Here is a 22442-nt window from a genome sequence, read left to right as displayed (position 1 = left end):
TGCAAAAGGTTGGGGGATTTGTGTACTATGAAGGTTAGATAAGCAAAAAACTTAACCTTCATACTACAAGATGTGCCAAGTACTTAGTAGAAAAAATAGATGCAAAAGGCTGGGGCTGGTGTACTAAGAAAGCAAGGTAAGCAGTAAACTTTTCAAACTAACGGAAAGAAAGGAAAGTCGCACACCTCTCGTATGAGCTAAACAAGGATGAATACTTCATGGCAGGACCCATTGTATTCATGGCAACAACAAAACTAAATCCATTAAGCCGCCAACTAGAACTAGGGATGGCATCAGGGCAGGGCGATAACGAGTTCCACTATCCCATACCCATCCCCGTAGAAAAAATTCATCCCCATCCCCATACCCAAATCCAACGGGTATCAAAATTTTGTCCCATCCCCATCCCCACTGGGTAACGGGTATAATCTCGTACCCATACCCGTATCCGTTTTCTTACTACTTCAATATTAATTTTAATTCATTTTTATAAAATAATAAAAAATTACAGTAAAAAAAATATAATATTATCAAATATTCAATATTAGGAGGATAATTGTTTCTTCAATGTCAAATACTTTGAAATAAATTATAATTGTTTACATTTTAGATTAAAATACCAAATAAAATTTCATGAGAACCAAAATATTTATTAAATTTGCAAACATTAATGAAATCTAGTTGATAAAATTTAAAAATATTTTTAAAAAAATATAAAAGGAAAACAAATATTCAAATTAAAATATATTTTAAATGTTTGTTTATTTCAATTTTTTAAATTCTAATGAATCTTTTTTATATACTAATAAAAGTTATAATACATCATTTGATCAAAATAACGCAAAGAATAAATAATAAACATAATAATAAAATTTTAACATAGATCTTGTATCTTTTGAACTTCATTAGATGGTGATATAAAATATTCACGGCAATTACATTAAATTTTTATATTTTAGTAAATAAAAGTTATTTATACAATTATAGTGAAAAAATTATAGTGTGATTGATAATGAGTTAAAAAATAAAAAATAAATTAGATAGAATATATCGAAATAGTATTCTACATGATGAAAATAAACAACAAATAAAAATATTAAAAAACTAACAAATCTGAGTCTTATGAATAATTTGAGAGACTAATTGAAAGAAATCGCACAAAAGAAAATAAATGTATAATTAAAGGTATGATAAAATGAAAAATACTTTAGAGATCTAAGAAAACTTTTCAAATACCAACATATATACTCAATGGTTAAGAAATAACAAAAATTGTTTTAGCGAAACAAAAGAGTTCTTCAAATGAAACAAAAATTAATAATAATAAGTAAAGATTTTTTTATATTACCTTGTAAATGAAAGACTTATGCTATTAAATACTTAAATTTAGAGTATTAAACATTCTCATGTGAAAGAAAAATATACAATAAATAAAAATATTACAAAATAATAGAAATATTCAAATGTGACATAATTTTTTTTTATTTGACATACATCATTTTAACATAATTACATAAAGGTTATGATAAGATGAAAAATATATTAGAGATGCGAATGAATTTCATGACAAACCAAATAATTTAGAAGAAATAAAAAATAGAAAGTATATATATATACATATATATATATATATATGTGTGTGTGTGTGTATATATATATATATATATATATATATATATATATATATATATATATATACACACACACACACACATATATATATATATATATATATGTATATATATATATATACACACACACACACACATATATATATATATGTATATATATATATGTATATATACACACACACACATATATATATATATATATATGGCTACTTAATTGTGAATATTTTAATAATTTAAACGAAGACAAAGATGTGGCGGAGACGGGTATTATGGCAGGGATATGTGCATCCCCATCCCTATCCCCATGCCCAATTGAAAAAGTCGGGGATTCCCATACCCATACCCAGACCCAGTCAATGCGGGGATTCTCGTCAAAATGAAGACGGGTTCGGGCAATACTCATGGGGGCGGATTTATTTGACATCTCTAACTAGAACTTAAGGTTGACATATGAAGTTGATTACATAGATATCATGCCAAAGACATCCCATGTAGCTAACTAACACAAAAGTAAGCAGACATCAACGTGACAGTAAGCCGACATGTATACGACTTTCCTCCCAACCTAACTTAGACAAATTTAAGTAAATTACTAACAAGACATCTAATAGAAATTGGGCCTGCTAAGACAAGTCCAAATAACCCTAATCGAAGGTCCAAAGCCTAGGCCTATAAAGAGTAATTAAAGTAGTCAAAAGTCAATTAAATCATTATAAATACAAGTGAACCCAGGTAATTAAAGGTATGCACTTCATTAATCCACTAATCTGTTATTTAACTTTGGGTTAAATATGTTTTTGGTCCCTCAACTTTGAGTGGATTTTGGAATTAGTCCATTTTGAAACTTTGGACCAATTTAGTCCTTCATTTTTTAAAATACATGGATTTAGTCCTTTTAATCAAATCTTGTTAAATTTATTTGGCATTTCAAACGTGTTTCATAATAGTATTTGACTTGACATTAAAGCAAAAATGTGTCAAACAGTATAAACAACTCAAATATGATTCTGAAATGCGTACCAAACATCAAATAAACTTAACAAAATTTGATTAAAAGGACTAAATCCATATATTTCGAAAGATGAAGGATTAAATTGGTGCAAAGTTTCAAATTAGACTAATTCCAAAATTCACTGAAAGTTAAGGGACCAAAAACATATTTAACCCTTTAACTTTGGAAGAACTCTGCTTATTTGATCGTTGGAGTCTCTTTTACATATACAACCTCCATTCGTAGTAGGGAAGATAGCGGACAACACATACTTAATAGACGAACGAGACCTGGGATATTAATCCATTGAGAAACCTAGAACTTGTTGTAAAATATTATTTTGGTTTCATAATAACTTCGTATTTTGCAGTAGGAAGGAAATGAGTTTTAAAATTAAAATGCATTAACAATATTAAATTACTTAAAATTACAAATTAATTTAAAAAGTAATAATGAATAATCATTGAGTAAGCGAACTTTAAAAATTGATACTTACAAATTAGTATCAGATTTTAAAATATGATGTTATTAACTTATTAGTTTATGGTTCCATGTGTTAGCGTCGACTTATAACTAATATTTATCAATTTTTTTTATAGTAACTAGCGTACATACAGACGTGACAGTTATCGCGTATGTGTGTATACATATTTTAAATATGTGTGATATTATATTAATAGATGATAATAATATAATGTTATTAAGTTAATATATAAAATAAAATTATATTTATTAAAAATAAAGTGAAATATATAAAAAAAGATGAGAGAATAATTATTGATAAATAGAAAAAAGAAGTTTGTAAAAATAAAGATCAATTTTCAAAAATTTAATAAATAATTATATTTAAAAAAAAAATTGACATTTTGAAATGTGGACAGAAAAGATAGAATATTCTTTATATATTACTAGCGTAACACAGGCGCTATCGCGCCTGTGTGTATATATTTTTTAAATATACGTGATATTATATTAGTAGGTGATAATATGATAATGTTATTAAGTTAATATATATATATATATATATATATATATATATTAGAATTATATTTATTAAAAATAAAGTGAAATATATCAGAACAGATAAAAGAATAACCATTAATAAATAAAGAAGAAGTAGAGACATCTGATTTTATAAAATTTTTGTAAAAGTAACGGTCAATTTTAAAAAATTTAAAAAATTGTTATATTTAAAGGGTAAAATCGGTATTTTAAAAAGTGGACACAAAAAGGGGAATCCCCTTTATATATTGTTATAGATTATAGATAAATGATATCGGAACTTATATTATCATTTTTCTATTACAACTTAGTTAATTTGTAATTTATTATGTCTTTACGATTCTGACGGGCGAATTATAACTAACTATTATAATAAGTTATAATAAAATTTAATTTTTTCATTAATATAAATACCTCTTTAATCTTATTCTTCATTGATAAATTTCATTAAATCTAATTTCAATACTTTGAACTCACATTAATTTTCCTATAAAAGAATCAAATTCCGCCTCACCTTTTATCATAACATTGATCAATTCATATATATATTTTTAACTTATCCAATCAACATTTATTTACCACCAATAACAATATATTTTACAATTAAAATTAGACTACTTTAATTTAAGAAAAATGATTTTTTAATTATTAAATTTGAACAACTTTACTTTACAACTTTAAATAATATCTTTTAAATAATTTTTTGTTTTTATATTTTCTCTTACTCAATATTCTAAAAATACTTAAAAAATAACATCCTATACTATAAAAAAAATTGTCAAAATTTAATAGACAAATCTATTATCGTCTTTGGTTTAATATACAATAAAATTAAAACATTTGATTGCATGGTCTAATCAAAACAAATCAAACATCATAACTATGTTTTAAGTTGTCGTGTTGTGTGATGTGACACGAATGGGTTGTCCAATTCATGGTCGATACCACCCACCCACCTACCACCGAACAACGCGGCTCTTAGTAACTGCCACTTTGACCATTTAGTTTCCCTTCGACTTCTACAAAGGAGCCACAATAACTATTTTCGAATCATCTACAATGTATTAGGCCACTCTTCTGCATTTTTATGGTTCTCTGTGTTTTCCTTCTCCAGAAAATCACCAAATGGCCATAGTTCCTATCACCTACACCCACACATGGACTTTCTCTAATCCTCATTATGCACTTCCCCTCTTCCACTCACGCACCAATTTCACGAGGATCAAATTTTCTCCCACAAACTATGGTGCTGGCCTTGCCCCCTCTTCACCCCTCTCTCATTTTCGAGTATTTTGCCGATCTGAGGTAATTCTTGGCTACCCTTTTGTTCCAACTTGTTCACTTCGATTCCACTTTTTTAAACTGAGCATAAGAAATTCAACTTACATTATCATACATACATGCAGAAAAGAGAGTTATGATTATGAATATCTTAGAATGTCATTAGTTTAGAGCACTGATATTACTTACTTTATCTTCATTCATCTTAGACCAGTTAAATCCAAGTTTTCCCCCTTTGAATATCATGGAAATTTGTTGAGAGGTATGAAATTGATTCAATCCATAAAGCATTAGCTAAGATATTTATAGGGTGTGTCCAACAACTAGGACAATCAATCTAGCAAGTTTGTTTAGAGAGTGCAAAAAACATACTATTTTACATTTTTATGATATTTTTGTGCATGTAGAGGGAGACAATTGAGATAAGAAGGTGCGCCCCTTTTCTAGAAGGTTCAACATTTGTTGATAATGGTGGTGTGGCCTCAGATGAGTGGAAAGTAGTTCCTGATATTTGGCGATCTTCTGCGGAGAAGTATGGTGACAATGTAGCCTTAGTAGACACATGTCATCATCCTCCTACAACTCTAACGTACACACAGGTACATTTGTTCCCTGTTGTTCTGTGCCTCTTGCCAAATTGTTTTAAATTACCATGCATGCTCATAATAAATAAATAAAAAGGTTCTAAGGAATAAGTATGCTGAATGCAGAAGTTTTGTTTGTTGAAATGTTCATGTGAAGGAAGAGTTAGAGTTATATCCAATAGTGCGTCAAGTTTTTTTATTTAGAGATTTAGCAGGTGTAGAACATGCCAAATTTGGTGCTAGAGAGCTTAATCATATTCTGATATCTTATGTTCTACATCAAAATTTCAGTTGGAGCAGGCAATTTTGTATTTTGCAGAAGGCTTGAGAGTTATTGGGGTAAAACCTGATGAGAAGATTGCCCTTTTTGCGGACAATTCATGTCATTGGCTTATAGCAGATCAAGGTGTGTTGAAATTTCACTTCCTCCACTTTCAGTGTATTCAGTCTAGAAGGTACCATTTGCATAAATCTTATGTTTACTAACTTACGATAAAAAAAAAACTACTAACAATCATAAAATATGATTGTACCATTTCAAAATCACAACAGTCAAAGGATCCTTCACACCCTTTATCTAAAACAGCTCAATTGTAAATTTTGAGAACTATATGTGTAGTGTTTATGAATCAATGTGAAAAGGAACTTTTACTATAATGTTATGTTTTTTGAAAGTTATCTCCATGCTTTAAACTTGTTTGTTTTTCTGATGTTACGTCCATTTAGTGAAAAGAAAAATCACGTTGCACGAATCTGAGGTGCTGATTTTGGTGACAGATTTACAGTGTTTATATGTTCATGAGTTGTTGTAGAAGTTCTAAATTAGTTTTAAGTTTGAGTGTTCTAATACTAGAAGTGATATTCTGGTGTAAACTGTTTCGGCATTTTGATCTTGAATGGGATTTCACATTACTACTATGTGTGCGATATTGTGCTTTTTATCATATCAAAGTTATATTTTTAATATAGGTATGATGGCAAGTGGAGCAATAAACGTGGTAAGAGGCTCAAGGTCATCAGTTGCAGAACTTTTGCAAATATACAACCACTCTGAAAGGTTAGTCTCATCTTCGATAATCTGATTATGTTACTTCAGGCTGATCTTTGCACATTCACATTTTGTGATTGATTGTGTTCTAGTAACAACAGGTCTTAATGAATTGTTTTAAACAATATAACTACTGGTTTCCACGTTTTTTTAAGTGATCATTTTTCAATCTGAATTGTTGAGACTTTTGGTATTGTTATTCAGCGTTGCACTAGTGGTGGATAACCCAGAAATGTTCAATCGGGTTGCAAACACGTTCTATTCAAACACTTCCATGAGGTTTATTATTTTGCTTTGGGGAGAGAAATCGGAGCTGGTTGGTCAAGAAAACAAGCACATGCCAGTTTTTACTTTCCAGGAAGTCATAGATTTGGGACGAGATAATCGCAGGGCATTATCTAAGGCTGGTATGTTAACTCATTTTCTCTCATAATGCTACTCATCCTAAGACGAATGAGTTTGACTCAAATATATAAATATAAGAGTTATATATACGTAGTCCCTAAATTTGAATGTGATTGAAATTTGTTCATGTTCTAAACTTTAAAATATTTTGGTCTTCAAATTTTAAAAATGATTGGATATAGCATTTTAATCCCATTTTTATGTAATAAATCGCGTTTCAAGTTGACATTTAAGTTGAAACATGTCAAACTGTGTAAAACAGCTCAAACGCCAGTCTGAAATGCAATTTTACATTTAATAAACTTTAACTCAGTTGGGTTAGGAGGATTACGCCTATTCATTTATTTAGTTCGGATCAAACTGTATCAAAGTTTGAGACATGTCAATTAGTACAAACAACTCAAACGTCAATATGAAATGATATCTTACATTTAGTAAAATTTAACTCAGATTAAGAGGACTACATATATTCATTTTTTAAGTTCAGGATTAAACTGTATCAAAGTTTGAAACATCTCAAATGGTGTAAACAACTCAAACTCCAATTTGAAACGTCATTATACATTTAATAAAATTTAACTCAGTTGAGTTAGGAAGACTACATCTATTCATTTTTTAAGTTTGGGATCAAACTGTATCAAAGTTTGAGACATGATAGAGTTCTAATTTAATGTCAAAATTTAAGAATTAAAAACATATTTAACTCAAAAAATAATAAATAAAATAAAAGTTAAGAATTGTATTATCGGTTGCATGAAGGAGTGAAGATTCCGTGCTTGATTTATCTTTTTTGTGTAAAATCTCTGGTTTAGTGTGTCCAAGAAAGATTGTGGTAGAAAAAATAAACTTATATATTGTATCTACTGTTTTCGAAAAATCAGGTTAGTTATCATGATAAACTATGCCATCTCACATAAATAGTCAGGTTTAACAATCACATGAATGATTCATTAAAATGAAAAAACAAAAACAGAAAGATAGACCAAATCAAACTGATAGTAAAAATACACTACAAACTCCCTTAGTAAAACAAAATAGGAGTTGATATCCATTATAAAAAAACTTTAAACTAATATTATTAAAAAAAATGAACCACTCAAAATCTAATCTTCTATCAATATCAAAATTAGCAAGCTTATCCTTAGATAATCTTAATGTCTAAAATACTGTTAAAAAGTGTAATGATAAAAAAATAATAATTACAATCATTTACACGACAACCTTATTAAAACATGTTTTCTTAAACAAGATGAAGAAAACGTTTGGCAGGGGAACTTGAAAACAAAATCTTTCAATAGTTTATAGAAAAATACAGGATACCAACTAAATTTTTGACAATTTTTTTTTAAATCTGACTTGACATTTTTTAAATGATTTTTTTTTCTATATTTTAAAATCATTTAAAGGATGTTAGTTCATATGATAAAAAAAGTTGTTAAAATTTAGTCATTTTCTTATCATTTTTCATGTTATAAAGACTAAAACATCAATCTTAAATTGAGAGATAAAAGTCAAATTTAACAAAACTTTAGAGATTAGAAGCATATTCAAATCTTTAGCTTTCTATTTCGTTTAAAGTTTAATTAGACAAATGAAAATGTTATTCATATATGTATACGATTTTTTATTTATTAATTTTATTATTTTTCACAATATTTTTAACTTAGTTAATATGTAGAGATAACAAATAGTTCGTAATGTTTTTTAGCCTAATGATCTAAGGTTTGAATCTTGGTTGTGTGACTTCGAGTATGGAATAGATCATACCAGAATAAAAATGCTCACAAATATTAGTCATTTCATTTAGCCGGTAAAAAAAACATCATACTAATATCATAATTACAAAAAATGTAAATTAAAAAGAAAATCATTTCTAAAAATTATCTTAAAAGTAAATAAAACAAAGAAACATTTATGTAAAGTAAATTGAATAAAAATATTAAAATAATAATAATAAATGACATAATATTTTAAGATATAAAAAAACTTCTTTCTTCAAAATATGTTATATAATCAATTCTTTAATTTGATAAATAGTCGTTATAAAATATTTTTATTATTATTACTAAGAAAAATATATACACGCATATGTATTTTTTTTCTCGTGATAAAAAATTAAAAGATTAATTCTTGTTATAATTATTAAAATATAAAATGTTATTAGATTTTGTAGAAATATATCTATAAAAATATATTTATCACATAATATTTTTATTAGAGATAAAAAAATATTTACAAAACTTAAAAAATAAAATATATTAATAAAAAATAGAATTGACAAATATATATATATATATATATATATATTTACAATAGTAGTTTCAAAATCATTATAAGAATGGATTATCTATTAATTTCATGTATTTCTTTAATCTCTTTGATTTGATATTTTATTCCTTTTTATGTGTGATGTAACATTAAACATCATAATGTAGAGGCAAGGTTATTGATGTTAATTACATTATAGCCAGTATTTTTTTATCTCGCTATTTTTATATTTAAAATTTATAATTTTGTAAGAAAATTTAAAACCTGAAAATATCTAACAAAGTCTCCAAATTAAAGATAGGATATTTGAATTAAAAAACAATATATTAAAAAGTCTAAGTATTATAAGTCATAAGCACTCAAAATTTAATAGTCTTTTGTGTGTCTAATGGAGAAATATATTTCTAAAAATATTTCACCAAAAAATTAATATACATTTGTCTGAACAAATTCAATTTGTATCCGTGGAAGGTCTCATATCGACTTTTCTCCGTCAACATTTTACTTCTGAACTCCTCTTCATATGACTTTTTTTAATAATAACATTATTTATCAAAATGGAGGAAGTTATTAGAATCCAATATAAAGATTTGAACAATATCCTTACTTTTAAAAAAAAGATAATTATTTATGTTATGAACGTGCAAGTTAAAATAATTTTTAAAGTTAAAAGTTAGTATATTTATAAAGAGAAAAAAAAAAAATACATAACATGAGATATATAAATGATAGCAACATAAAAATTGAATAAAATAGATCTATTGTAATGTTTTAAAACTATACTATTCATGTAATTAAAAAGATGATGTTTAATGGAGTTATGTGTTATTTTGGTACTTTTTATATTAATTGCAGAACAGCGCTATGTGTATGAACCAATACACTCAGATAGTATTGCTACCCTCATATACACAAGTGGAACAACCGGAAATCCGAAAGGTGTAATGCTCACCCATCAGAATCTTCTGCATCAGGTTTCATCACATACATGCTACGTTAGAGCTTTTCCAAATCATTATATTTGGTTTCAATGGGGGTAAATTATGTCTTGGTTATGTAAAATGGAAAATTAATAAAATCATATTCAAGAATTTTTTTCTTAATAATTTAGTGCCTATAAAACCTAAACATACTTTTGTGCATCTTATTGTTAACGTGGTTAATGGAAGCATGACAGTGGCCAAGAGTTTGAATGAGTGAAGTTTTGAACTTAACACATGAAATTTCATCTTCATATTCGTATTACACTATAAGAAAAATCCGATTTATCGACGTATTCTTTGGTAAATCCAAAAATTCGTCATTAATTATCAACATATATATCATCTGTAATTCGAACCAATATGTATAGAATTTAAGGATGGAATATTTTCTTCAATAATTATCGAAGAAAATGTCTTGTCGGTAATTACACCACTTCTCATTAATAATTATCTATGGATATATCTGTCTATTTCCACTCCAAGCGTGTGATACTTTAGACAAAAGCTTGAATCTCTCTACATCAAGAACACCGGCCATAAGAGAAATACAGCTACTAGAACACCATTTTTCATTCTAGAAATTAATTTGATCACTATTACCAACAACCCAATTGGTATTATCCAAGATAGTATCATACCGATCATTAATACCAGGCCAAATAGAGGATGATTTGTACAGAGCAATCTTCTTATATTTATATTTTTAAATAATTTTATTAGTTTGTCCATTTTACAGATTCAGAACATAATTTATCCATTATGATACACTTGATGATGCGTGATTTATTGATGAATTTCTAGATAAAAAACTTATGGGACATAGTACCTGCAAAAGTTGGGGATAGATTTCTAAGCATGCTGCCACCTTGGCATGCATACGAAAGAGCTTGTGAGTATTTCATTTTCACATGCGGAATTCAGCAAGTATACACAACCGTGCGGAATCTAAAGGTATTGTTTTACTAATTTGATCATAAACATTGCGGAATCATCGCTTACAGTTATAATGTAACATCAAAATTAGGGTTAAAATGGAAAGAGAAAACAATAGCAGATTTTTCTTCGAATGCTGGATTATTGTTTCAGTTCAACAGTTATTATTATTAGTATGATATAAGGAAATGCGTCACTATATACGCTAAATTGGTTATTTCCTTAATTATCTATATGCACATTTATTAACATACTCTCCTTTCTAATTTTCTAGGATGATTTGAAACTCTATCAACCACAGTACTTGATTTCTGTTCCTTTAGTTTTTGAAACATTGTACAGGTAAATCTTCTCCAAATGAATACTCATTGAATTGATGATATATCATGTTCTATGCTTTTGTTTAAATTGTAAGCCATTCCTATATGTGATGCTTGAATTTGGTTTGTGACTAATATTTTGAGGTGAGTGAGTGCCTGGCAAGTGTTTGAAGATTTGACAGGAAAATTCCTGCAATCTGTAGCATGTTATAAGAGTCCAGGTTTTGTTATAGTGCTGTAAAAAAATATGTTGCTTGAAAGCAACCACTTGAACTTAATAAACTAACAATAAGTGGCATAAAACTAATAGGAACAAACAAGTGTACACGATTAGGAACGTGATAACTTTCATTGGTTTTGTTGATTGTTTCCTCTGCAGTGGGATCATGAAGCAGATATCTACGAGTTCTGCTGTTAGAAAGTTTGTGGCACTAACATTCATAAGGGTCAGCTTAGCATACATGGAATGTAAGCGCATTTATGAGGTTTGTGTATCTCTCATCGTTTTATCTGATCTCCAAAGTGTCACTTCTTTTCATCAGGCTACTGTGATTCTTACTTGCCTTACTCTTTGAGTAAAATATCTGTTTTCTTTTCACTCTGTCTTTTCTTGCTTTTGGAGCATATTCTATCTTAACAAGTTCTTATTTTATCCGAAACAAAAGTGAAAAGGATAAACAGCATGATGATTTGCATATGTTGTCAACTGAGTGTCTTTAAGATTGCAGGTATTTTAGTTAATTGATGTGTTAACTGGTTTATTGTTCCTTAGTCACTCAAGACTTGTGAAGCAAATTGGTTGAATGAGGAGGAGCAGCAACAAACTTTCTATTATAGCAATACTGTTTCTCAGCAAAGATATTTCTTTTACTAATTTTCAAATTATGTTTTTAGGGTAAATGTCTAACAATGAACAAGAAGCAAGTCTCCTACGTGAATTCAACGTTGGACTGGCTGTGGGCGAGAATTATAGCCACATTACTACTTCCGGTTCATATTTTGGCTAAGAAACTTGTCTACAATAAAATCCATGCAGCTATTGGAATATCAAAGGTTTTGTTCTCTTCTACACCATTATCTTATCATACTCATTTCACTTAAAGGTGTTAGTGGTACGTCTAAAATAATCATTTTATTATTTTTTTCTCTAATTGTTTTTATGATCTTGGTCCTCTATATAAAATTTTTGGTCTCGTGTTTGTAGCATCTTACACCGACTCAAAGATGAAAGAAAGTTAATGTTTATGCATAATTTCAACTATTAGACTATTAGTCTTTTTAATGTTATTATTTAAAAAAAAATTGTACTCGGTTTTTATTATATGATATAGAAGATGGTTCTAGAAATTGTTATTCTTTGTTTATAAAATCATGAACACTAACTAAGATTAACCTTCTTCATCGTTGTCAAATATGTATATATTAAAAAAAAATATAAATTACTTTTTTTAAAAAATTGTGTACAAATGAAATAATATTTCAAAAAAATAAAAATAAAAATAAAAAATATTAATTTAAAAAATAATTGTATGTAAAATAATTTCTAGTGATCTCCCCTTTTCTCTTTCTGATGCCTCATCAGTCACCAATGATATAATGTGGGAAAGTTCCTCGGGGCTGAATTAGCATTTAAGTGATATCATCTTAAGAAATGAACTTTAAATCTAACTCATTCTTACAAAATTAACTTATAAGGTGAGGTTTGCATCCACTTATATACTGTAAATTGGTCTTATCACTAGTCAATGTGAGACTTCCAATATTTTGCTTCCTCTTTTATGGTGGTATTTTGACATTCTCTCTTTCAACTTTCTTAAGATTCCCGAGTTTGGAGAGAGAGATATTTTTCATTTAAATGCACCATATTGTATCTTGTTCATGATTCTGGAAATTGTGGTTTGACGGGAGAAACTTCTTGGTTCTGTACAGGCTGGAATAAGTGGAGGTGGTAGTTTGCGGTGGGAAGTAGATAAGTTTTTTGAGGTCTGATATTTCAATCATGTGAAACTTGTAATAAATTTTTTTGAATCTACTTGGCCACTTCACATTGATGCTTCTTTTATATCATGCAGGCAATTGGTGTGAAAGTACAAAATGGATATGGTTTAACAGAAACTTCACCAGTTGTTGCAGCACGACGACCTGGATGTAATGTAAGCAACTTACTTAATGCATTGAAAATTGAAGAATTATTTGGTGAAATTGATGTGTGACTCACTAACTTCTTAATGGGACAAATTCTCTCAATATTAAAGTGACTTAAAATAATTAAATTTAATACCTGTACATTCATACGAGAAAGCACACTTCGAATGCAAATTGCTCATATTTATCAGTTAGTATTTTTTTAAAATTCTGTAGTTTAAGTTTGGTGTTTTACATTTTTAATGAAATTCTTTGCTTAAGAGAACAGTGTCCATCCTGTGGTGCATTTATCTGAGAATGTTACAGATACAATGTTGTGAAGGTTCTTGGATCTATTGGGCATCCAATTCGTGAAACGGAATTCAAAGTTGTAGATTCTGAAACTGATGAAGTTCTTCCAGCTGGTTCAAAGGGAATTTTAAAAGTCAGGGGTCCACAAGTGATGAAAGGATACTTCAAGGTAATTTGTTATGTTAGAGTGCGAACATATACTGTGTTGGGGTGGGAGGGCAGAGAGAAAATGCATTCATATTACTTTTGTTTCTTACAGCAAATATATTGGGAGATACCTATGCAGTTAAATTCATAGTGATGTTTTTGGATGAAATTGTGATAGTTATTATCTGTGTTTGTATTAGAATCCTTTAGCTACGGTTCAGGCCTTAGACGGGAATGGATGGTTGAATACTGGTGATATAGGATGGATTGTTCCTCATCATTCAACTGGGCGGAGTCGTCAATCGAGTGGTATGATTGTTGTGGAAGGCCGTGCTAAAGACACTATTGTACTTTCAACGGGTAAGTAGAAGTTTGTAATCTATTTATATTTATTTTTGATTAAATATGTTTGTAATCCCCAAATTTAGACACGAAATTAGAATTCGTCCTAAAGTTTCGTTTTCAAACTTTAAAAGTACATAAATATCTATTCATTGAATTCTAAGAATATATATATATATATATATATATATATATATATATATATATATAAAGAAAAATTAGCGTCGTTAAGTTAACATAATTATATCTATTCATTTCTTAAGTTTGGAATCAAAATTTTGAACAATGATAAAGTCTAATTTCGTGTCAAAATTTAAGAAGTAAAATTATATTTAACCCTTATCAGAATCTTAGAATATGTACGTCTACTATGTCTGTGTACGAACGATTTTATATTATTTACATCCATTAGAGATGTGACACAAAGGACAATCAAAGAAACTTGAAGAAAAGTTCTTTATATTTTATACTCGTAAAATTACTTTTATCTTAAATCATTTAGCCCTCCCCAAAACTGCAAAGGTCTTCACCTGTGTGTTTTTGAAATTGTTCAATTAGAATCTTAGTTATTTGTTCGTAGAAAATCTAGAGCCTAACAAGGGAATTTTGTAAAGCATTTGTATTTTATTAACCTCACAAAATGAGATAAGTTTATCCGGAGGATAGAAAAGGGTAAGTTTACATGGAGAATAGAGAAGAGTGCAGTGGAAGGTACCTGACTAAATAACTAAGTTATTATCGAATTAATTGTTGGGTTGCATCAATTGTGTAATCATGGAAGTCAAGTAGGTAAGTTTACAAGTGAATCATGATGCTTAGGTTGTTATACTGTTAAAAGATAAAAAGTAGGTTTGGTCTCTTGTTCAACTTCTTCTGTTGCCTAACTTTACTTTTGTTCTTGTTCTTCAAGAATATTGAAACTTCTTAATCATCAAGTCCAGATTCTCTCAATCTAAAATTTGATCTTTCTTTATGGTTTCAACTTTGAAGGCAGCTCCCTTCGTTTTTTTTTTTCATCTTCATGTTCCCTGAGTTTCCTATACAAAGTAGATGATCAGATAGGTAAAAGAAAATTTTAAGCATTCAAGGTAGCATAAGTCTAAAAATAAAATAATTTATTTTATAGATTGATCTTATCTAACCAATATGAAGCCTAAACTCTGCTGCTAATTTATCCACTTACCAAACCTTAATGCTGGGAGAGAGCCCATTAGTTTACATAAGAAAGGAGAGTAAATGCTAATCTTAAAAAAAATATTTTTTAAGCCTCAATTTCAACTTCTTCCTATGCACGAATCCCTTATGATTACCAGGCTTTTATTTTTTTTCCTTTTGAAGTATTAACCACTTGTTCTAATAAGAGAAGGTGAAAATGTTGAACCGGGGGAACTTGAAGAAGCTGTAATGAGGAGTAACTTAATTCAACAAATTGTTGTTGTTGGTCAGGTAAACTCTTAGTTTCTTTCAATTTCTTATAGATCAAGCACTACGTATAAAATGTATTTCATTCAGACAGTGTAAAATGTAGTGATTTAACTTCTTGTTAATAACTGTAAGGATAAGCGACGTCTAGGAGCTGTAATAGTTCCTAACAAGGAAGAGGTCTTGAAGGTAGCAAGGAAGTTGTCAATTATAAATTCCGAGAATTCAGATGTCAGTGAGGAAAAAGTGAGGAGCCTAATATATAAAGAATTACAAACCTGGTAAGACTTGGTTCCACTTATGTCAATTATAAAGTTTAAGCTTATTATCAAGCTGGCTCAAGATCCAAACAGGTATAGTTATTGCTTTAGATCTAAAAAATAAAAAATCCTAAAAACAATTCTTTTTAGTACTGATTGCTTAAGAACTCCACGAAAGACAACCTAAAAAAAGTTTCATTTTGCTTTAGACCTGTAAACTCTCGAGTCGTGTCTGCTTATTATGTTATGGAAAGACAATGTTAATTATATCTTAAAAAAAAACGTTTTGAGAATATTTAAGGAAAGTGAACTCTTTGCTTTGAAAGAAATTGGTTTTTATACTATCGGTTGGGAATAATATCTTTGATGCATATAGAAAAAAAAAATAGAGTTCATTCCTATAGCTAGTTCATTAAGTGGGATATCACATGCTAATTTTCTTGATGACCGAGCTAGAATAGAGATAAAAAGAGAGTTCTGTTCCGAATTGGTGTTCATTGATTCATTATATTTTCTATACTCTAATCTTGTTTATTTGCATTATTCGCATTCTTGGTGTCCTGTTCATGATGCAGGATGTCTGAATCTCCATTTCAAATTGGACCAATCCTTCTTGTACATGAACCCTTCACGGTTAGATTTTGAACCGAATTCAAAGTTATGGTATCTTGTATGTTGTTTGTTATTCAGATAACAAAACTGATACATTTGGTTAATCCTTTTCTGCAATGGCAGATTGATAATGGTTTAATGACACCCACCATGAAAATTAGAAGAGATAGAGTTGTGACTGAATACAAGGATCAAATAGACAACCTATACAAGTGACCTACTGAGTGTCAATGACATCATATATACAGAGACAAGAGAGCTCTAACTTAGTTGTAAGACAAGATTCAAAGTCCTAATCCTTGGGTGACAATCTTTATATATGGTTTTTGGTACCTTGCAAAATGGAACATACAATTGTTAACAATACATTGAAGTTGATGTGTTAAGAAGTTTTTCGCTTGCTCACAAAAATAAAAAATAAAAACACAAAGTTTTTGGCTCGAACTAAGATATTGTCTATTAAATTGAAGTTAAATTACCCAAAATGTTTGCCTTAGATATTGAATATGATAAAATGCATTCTTCTTTTGAATAAAGAATCAGTATTTCTCAGTTACACTAATTTAAACTTGGCTTAGTTAAGTTTTAAATCTCTAGTAAATTTGAATATTTTTAATTAATTCTTAATTAATTTTGTTTTCTATTAAATACTCAATTTATATATTTTAAAATTGAGTCTCTACAATTTAAAATTTTTAGTATTTAGGTGACTGTGGTTGTTATTTCATCTTATTATTTTACTTATTTGTCTGTGTTAATAAATGTGAAATTTTGTTATTAATGTAAAATAATATTATGATTAATATAACATGAAAGGTTGTCATTTTACATTTCTTGTAATATCCTAATATTATTTTATATTAACTACAAAATCTTAAATTTCTTAATGCCTGAAGATAAGGAATCATGTTGATGGGGATAGAATAATAAGAACATCATTCTATTAACAGAAAAAATAATCGATGAATTGGAGACTCAATTCAGATATAAAATTTTTGAATAGTTAATACAACAAAGACATTTAATTAAAAGCATCCAAATTTATGAGAAACTTAAAACTTAATTTGAGTTCTAGTTTAATTAAAAACATCCAAATTTAATTAAAAACCATAATTCTCTACCATCTACTTAATTTTTTACATTGAACACGGTTAAGAAAAATAGTTCGTATGATAATATCTTTTTGGAACTTCTAACAAAAAAACGTTAAGAACTTTTAAGAGATTTTCTAAATCATAGTGAACTTCTAAATTTCATTTTCCGTATGTATTAAATATATAATAGGATCAAATATGTTAGTAGTCACAACTCGTCCGACGATGTAAATTTCTTTTAAGAGTTAATTGACGTTTTAGACTAGCATTTGTCAGAATATGTCAAATAATGTAAACAATTCAAATGTCTATTTGAAACTTTGTTTTGCATGTCAAAGAAATTTAACGCATGTGGATTATGAAGACTGTATCTATTCATTTTTTAAGTACGACGATTAAATTATATCAAATTTTGGGAGAGTGACGAATTCCAATTGCAAAACCCTTTTTTTTAAAGCTAAAACAGAACCCCCTCCTCTTACACACACCTCCCTTTGTTTTGAGCACAAAAAACAACACCTACACTTCACTCCCACGTTTTGTTCTATCTCCAAAACCCTCATCCACATTTCTTCACACCCTCCTCACACCTTTCTCACCTCCTTTGGTAGGGTTGTTGCACTTGAAGGGGAGAACTTTCCCACTCCACACGATCTTAATCTAGCTTAAGGTAAGTTTCCACCCCCCTTTTCCTTTGAGTAAGTCCATTTCCACATGCAATTGTTCTACCTTGAAAATGGCTTGCAATTGCATCAATAGCATATTGCCTTTTTCAGCAAACAATGATTCTTCAACATTTTTGGATTGTGCCAACAATCAATTCATAACAACACATTTATATAGTTCAAACTCATGGAAATTGACATATATAGAAGCACATGACTTAAGACAACAAGTATATGATGCTCAAATGAAAATTAACTCAAATAAACAATGGATCATCAAATGAAAATGAAGAAACAACTCAAATGTAAAACACTGCACTTGAAAACAAATGGAAATCCTAGTGAAAAACACTGAATGATTCAAGGAGAAGATGATTTTGAATCATCACACAAACACATAAGAGCCATATGAACGGTGGAATCACACTAAACAAGTAAAAAAAAAATGTAAACAACATGAAAACAGAAGAAGGATAAGAACTTAGCTCAAACCTTGGGTTGGCTCTGGATACCACTTGATGACACTCCTTGGACAAGATTGATGGAAGGAGGAGTCTCCATGGATGATTGGCACGAAAGCAAGTGTCTAAGGGAAGTTAGAATGGTGTAGAATTGAGTGGTGATGGAAGAGCTCCAAGAGGTTCGACCAACTTAGAGGAGGCAGGCTAGAGGAATTCTAAGAGAAATATCTACCTAAGGGTGACTCTCAAAAGACAAGGTCGTGGAGTGATCTCAACAATATAACTTGCATTCATTCAAGAGTAATTACAAGAGGGGTGAAGTGTATCATATATAGTAAAGAGTACCTCCTAAAATGAAAGCCAAATACAAGATGAAATGGAATGCAAATGAAGGAGGCTATGTGAAGCACATGCGTCTAGATCTAGATTTAAATCTTGGATTCATGAAAAGTGGATCACATGCCATGTGGAGGTTCACACATTCCATGTTTAACGCATGTGATCAATGTGTAAATTATGCCTAAGCTAGAAGCAAGCTTTCGGCCTAGTCTTTTGTAGTTGGGCTTGATTTAACCCAATTGCAAAAGTTAGGTAAGAAATGGTCCAAATTACTTCTAGGCTTTTACAATTTATTTTTTGAAGCATGACCTAAACAATTGGCCCAATTATAATCTACTCTAATGGACTAGAACAAGCCCATCATATCTTGACATCTTTTTTAGCCCAAGAAAATAACATTTAAAGTCCACGAATGTCACTGGCTCCTTGTAGGTCCATCTTCTCCTGTATCTTCATTAGCATGCTCCTAGTGATTGGGCCTATGGTTGGGCCCAAGTCATCAAAGAAGGAGGAATCTCTTGATCAAACAGTTCGAGCAAAGACAATCATTAAGGAGAAGAAGACACCTCAAGAGTAAGTAGTCACATGTGTAGGGGTGATAACCTTTTTAAGCATCTCTATAAAGTTAAGGTCAAACCCATGTTGTTTGGAGATGCATACAAAGTAGCGGTAAAAAGCCAAGGTGCAATTTCGTACTTGTCGAAGAATGGCCAAATTGGAGAAATCAAGAGCAACATATTGAACATCGGTCAGCTGATGGAGAAAGGCTATTCGGTTCTAATGAAAGACTGATTACTATACTTGAAGGAAAAATTCGATCGTTTGATTGCTCGAGTAGAAATGAAGAAGAACATGATTTACAAATTGGATTTGAAGATAGTCTAAGAGTGGTGCTTGAACCTTGACGTGAAGGATGAGGCCATGATGTGGCATTTTTCAGTTTGGCCATTTGCATTTTGGTAGGCTGACCGAGTTGGTTAAGAAAAGGATGATGTGAGGACTCCCGAGTATAAAGTTTGAAAAAAGGTTTTGCGACTAGTGTGTGCATGAGAAGCATCTGAGGACCTCATTTCTAAGGACTACTGAGTACCGAGCAAAGGAAAAACTTGGATTGATTCATACAAATCTTTGCGGACCAATTACCCAAAGTCTTTTAGTGGGAAATTGTACTTCTTAAAGAAAAAATATGATGTGTTCACTTGCTCAAAAACACTCCAATTACGCTCACATCCCGATGAACTACATGTCAAACTTAAAATCTTGATTGCTAGCTTTTGTAAGTTGGGAGCTGCATCCCATAATTCTTCCACCATTGAGCTACACAAGCAAAGAAAGTAGCTTAGAATGTAACCATTATATCTTAGCACAATTTAAAAAGTGTTTTTGCTGCACATCTTTACTTGGCACCAACCTCCTGATGCAATCATATAATCCATTTGTAACTTCCAAATCATATTCCATGTCTAAGTTGGAATAAAAGAACTCTGGGTTCAAAAAGTGACTAGCAACATGCAAGGGGTGATGAAGTTGACATGTCCCTCTGTTATCAATGATTGTAAATACATCATTGTATTTACTTTCATCGTTGTTGAATGACTTCATTATTGTTTCCTTGGCTTTCTCCATTGTTTCATATATATAACCCATAGCTGTTTTTATTTCCCCATCCACTAAACGAAGCACATGAACAAGAGGAGCCATGACTTTGAGAGTAAATACTAATTGATTCCAAAATGAAGGCATAAGAACAAGTTTTGTAGTCTCACTCCCCTTGACTTCCTTAGATAGCTTGTTATTGCTCCATTCATCAGAGGTGAACATTTTTCTTAAATTTCCCTTCTCTTGATGCAACCTTTATAATGATAAATAAGAGGTAGCAAACCTTGTAATGACATGTCTTACTAATTCACTTTTATTTGTAAATTGTCTCAACAAACTCAAGGTACTAGAATGACTATAGATAAAGCCAACAAGACTAACTCCTCTTTGAATTATCTTCTTTATCAAAGGAAGCTTTCCAATGTCTTCAAGCATCAAATCTATACAATGGGCAGCACAAGGAGTTCAATAAAGATGGGATCTTTTCTCTTCTAACAACTTACCAGCCAACACAAAATTGCTCTCATTATCTATTATAACTTTTACATTTTCTTCCCCAATCTCCTCCACAAGGGAATTAAGCATCTCAAATAGTTTTTCTCCTGTCTTCACAAAGTTTGAACCATCAATGGACTTGACAAACATTGTCCCTGCAGGGGAGCTCACCAAAAAGTTAATTAAGCATCGTTGCTTTCGATCAGTTTATGCATATGACATAATAGAACAACCATGTTTGCTCCATTGCAATTATGATCTTGCAACACCTTTTTTGTGTACTCAACTTCCCTGTTGAGAAGTGGAACTCTGATTTCATGATAACTAGGAGCAGGTAAATTAAGTCCATAAGCATCTATGGCATCAATCATATCTTGAAAACTTTTCAACTTCACAAGGTTGAACGACAAGCCTGCTTGGTACCAAAATCGAGCAATATATTGATGAATTGAGGCCTTTAAATTTTTGTCACATGCCTCTTTGATTTTAGCTTGCCTTAATTTTTCCTTTTTTCTCTTCTCTATTGCAACAGTTGGATTTCTAAAAAACATATCCATTGGTCCTTTTCTTCCACCAATATTTCTCCCTTTATCATTACTAGTCGTGGAAATTTCAACCTCATCTTCACTCTCATGGTTATCATGGTTGCAGTATATCTAGGATTGACGGAGGAGTTGTCTGCTTTTTCTTTGTATAATTTCCAAAGTTCTTCTCTCATATTTTTTGGAGTCTTGGTGCAAGTAGCAACATTGCCTTTGTTTGTCATGAGATGTTCTTTTGCTCTAGTAACTCCTCCTTTCATAACATTCCAACAATAATTCAAAATAAGTTTATTTAAATTTGATTCATCCATCAGATGACAATGTTTCCATCCCGGGTCACTCCTATGCGATGTTCTTGAAGGATCATTTTCATTGGTCATTATTATTGCTGAAAAAATACATATATTTTTTTACCAAATAATTATAGTGAAATTAGACAAATAGAAAAAATAAAAAAAATAACAAACTTGGTAGTGGCGGCCGGCGACGGTGGCTTTCGACGACGATGGCGGTCAACGGCGGGTGGCAGTTGGTGGCAACGGCCGATAGGGAAGCTATAGAAACTTTTGGTTTTGAATAGAA

The 22442-nt window shown here is 30.1% G+C and overlaps 1 protein-coding gene and 1 pseudogene across 1 annotated transcript; one reads left to right on the top strand and one right to left on the bottom strand.

The window, feature by feature from the left end:
* The first annotated feature begins 4635 nt into the window (after positions 1-4635).
* On the top strand, positions 4636-17113 carry LOC114175898 (putative acyl-activating enzyme 16, chloroplastic). The gene is made up of 18 exons (XM_028060745.2): positions 4636-4929; positions 5313-5504; positions 5781-5895; positions 6459-6546; positions 6742-6944; positions 10066-10184; positions 10995-11144; positions 11401-11468; positions 11826-11931; positions 12341-12499; positions 13376-13429; positions 13519-13599; positions 13914-14051; positions 14230-14389; positions 15738-15817; positions 15929-16074; positions 16629-16686; positions 16789-17113. Exons 1-18 carry the CDS (start codon positions 4750-4752, stop codon positions 16879-16881), a joined length of 2190 nt encoding a protein of 729 aa, XP_027916546.2. The 5' UTR covers positions 4636-4749; the 3' UTR covers positions 16882-17113.
* Positions 17114-20577: 3464 nt separating this feature from the next.
* LOC146887592 (uncharacterized) lies at positions 20578-22240 on the bottom strand (annotated as a pseudogene).
* Between the last annotated feature and the right edge of the window lie 202 nt (positions 22241-22442).

Source organism: Vigna unguiculata, chromosome 3 (genome assembly GCF_037176805.1).
Source record: "Vigna unguiculata cultivar grain cowpea cultivar isolate G323 ecotype 2 chromosome 3, ASM3717680v1, whole genome shotgun sequence".
Taxonomy (NCBI): Eukaryota; Viridiplantae; Streptophyta; class Magnoliopsida; order Fabales; family Fabaceae; genus Vigna; species Vigna unguiculata.
This window is presented reverse-complemented; position numbering and strand designations above follow the sequence as displayed.